This window comes from Aplysia californica, unplaced genomic scaffold, assembly GCF_000002075.1.
Source record: "Aplysia californica isolate F4 #8 unplaced genomic scaffold, AplCal3.0 scaffold00126, whole genome shotgun sequence".
NCBI lineage: Eukaryota > Metazoa > Mollusca > Gastropoda > Aplysiida > Aplysiidae > Aplysia > Aplysia californica.
This window is the reverse complement of record NW_004797396.1, coordinates 214,383-215,948: the sequence shown is the minus strand read 5'-3', so window position 1 is coordinate 215,948 and position 1,566 is coordinate 214,383. Positions and strand designations below refer to the sequence as shown.

Below are 1,566 nucleotides of genomic sequence, written 5' to 3'. Positions count from 1 at the left end.
CCCCCCCACACACACACACAGTCACACCAAAACTACAGGGTTATTTCAGAGACGGTTCTCCTGCATTTAACACTATTCTCCGGTAGGAAGGACATAACTATATGAGTTGAGAGCTTTAAAAACTCAACAAAACAGTCAAAGTTTAAGAATGCTCAGTCAGAGATTCAAACCACAGCAATCCTGTCCGTAGTTCAGTATGATACCAAACAAGAAAATGGAGCGCCCTGACTGGCTCAAACAAGAACCGACCATTCGTTCGGAATTATAAAAACAAAGCTGGACCAGTTGCCATGACACATTTGTGCCCTCTGATTAGAGAGAGGAGAGAAAAATGACCACTAACCCATCAGCCCGGCCAAAGTTTAAATCTTGTTGATAAATTATCGGTGTCCCCTGAGACCGATAACAGCGGCGCGACATCAAACACATGGCAAAGTCTGCCAATCTTCCGTGCGTGCAATCACGGGAAAAGACCGTATGTGCAAAGAAAGAAAGAAAGAAAGAAAGAAAGAAAGAAAGAAAGAAAGAAAGAAAGAAAGAAAGAAAGAAAGAAAGAAAGAAAGAAAGAAAGAAGGAAAGAAATACTTTGATGGGAAAAAGTACAAAATATTAAATTTCTCCTCTTCAGATTCATACACAGGTGTGTTTAGATCAAAATAAACTGGGCGTCTAGCACTTTTATCTTGTACAGAAAAAGGCACGAGTTTGATTCCCTCGAGGGGAAAATGACGTATCATAAAATATCCTCCTCCATCTTTCTGTTGAAATACTGCAAAATACTCCTAAATGATCTAAATTGTATCGTTGGAGAAAGAAATATTCATCCATAACCAATTACTAAAGTGATGCAGAGGATGTACTAGTTTTAACGCTGTACCAGTTAATCCTGTATTCCCAGAGTTCCAAGAGAACAGAAAATGTTTAGCAAATAAGATGTCGAAGTAAGCTTTGTTGTGTTTGTCTAAAGTTGAAGAGGAATATTGCTGATATCAAAGGCATCTTTTGGTCAGTTTATAATAATATCATACTGATCAACGATTCGGATGACTCTGAATTGAATCCATTTCGGAGCCCTACCAAACTGAAAATATTTTATATGTCCTGCGAGCTCAGCGCGTCAAAATACTTACCAAAATAATCCCTCCCACCCTCTCTCTCTCTCTCTCTCTCTCTCTCTCTCTCTCTCTCTCTCTCTCTCTCTCTCTCTCTCTCTCTCTCTCTCTCTCTTGTTTTATTTTTTTAGAAGACATAACTTCGTTCCCTTAACTAACAGTTTTCCAAGTTTGACTTCACACTGACCTTGGCTTTGAGAGCCCCAGGAGTGTACACCATACCCGTCTTTGTCCGCGGGGTATAGATCAGAGGCGTGGCGTCCTTGGCTTTTGTTGACCCATGGGTCAGTGTGGTGAACGTCTGCTCGTCCGTGGACTGGATGGTGTACCTTTATTTAAACATACCAAAAAAATAATTGAATTTTAGGGTCTTTCCGAAACAAATTTATGAAAATACTTTGGGCTGTAAGAAACAAGGCACAACAGTAAAGCACTATTCCCAAATAGAAATTAC

General features: G+C 39.8%; 1 protein-coding gene across 1 annotated transcript in view; it reads right to left on the bottom strand.

Moving 5' to 3' along the window:
• Positions 1 to 1,566, bottom strand: part of LOC101846343 — a gene marked incomplete in the record, with an annotated part of 86,749 nt that overhangs the window by 52,218 nt on the left and 32,965 nt on the right. The window contains 1 exon segment of the mRNA XM_013081326.2: positions 1,300 to 1,441. Coding sequence (XP_012936780.1) covers positions 1,300 to 1,441 — 142 coding nt within the window.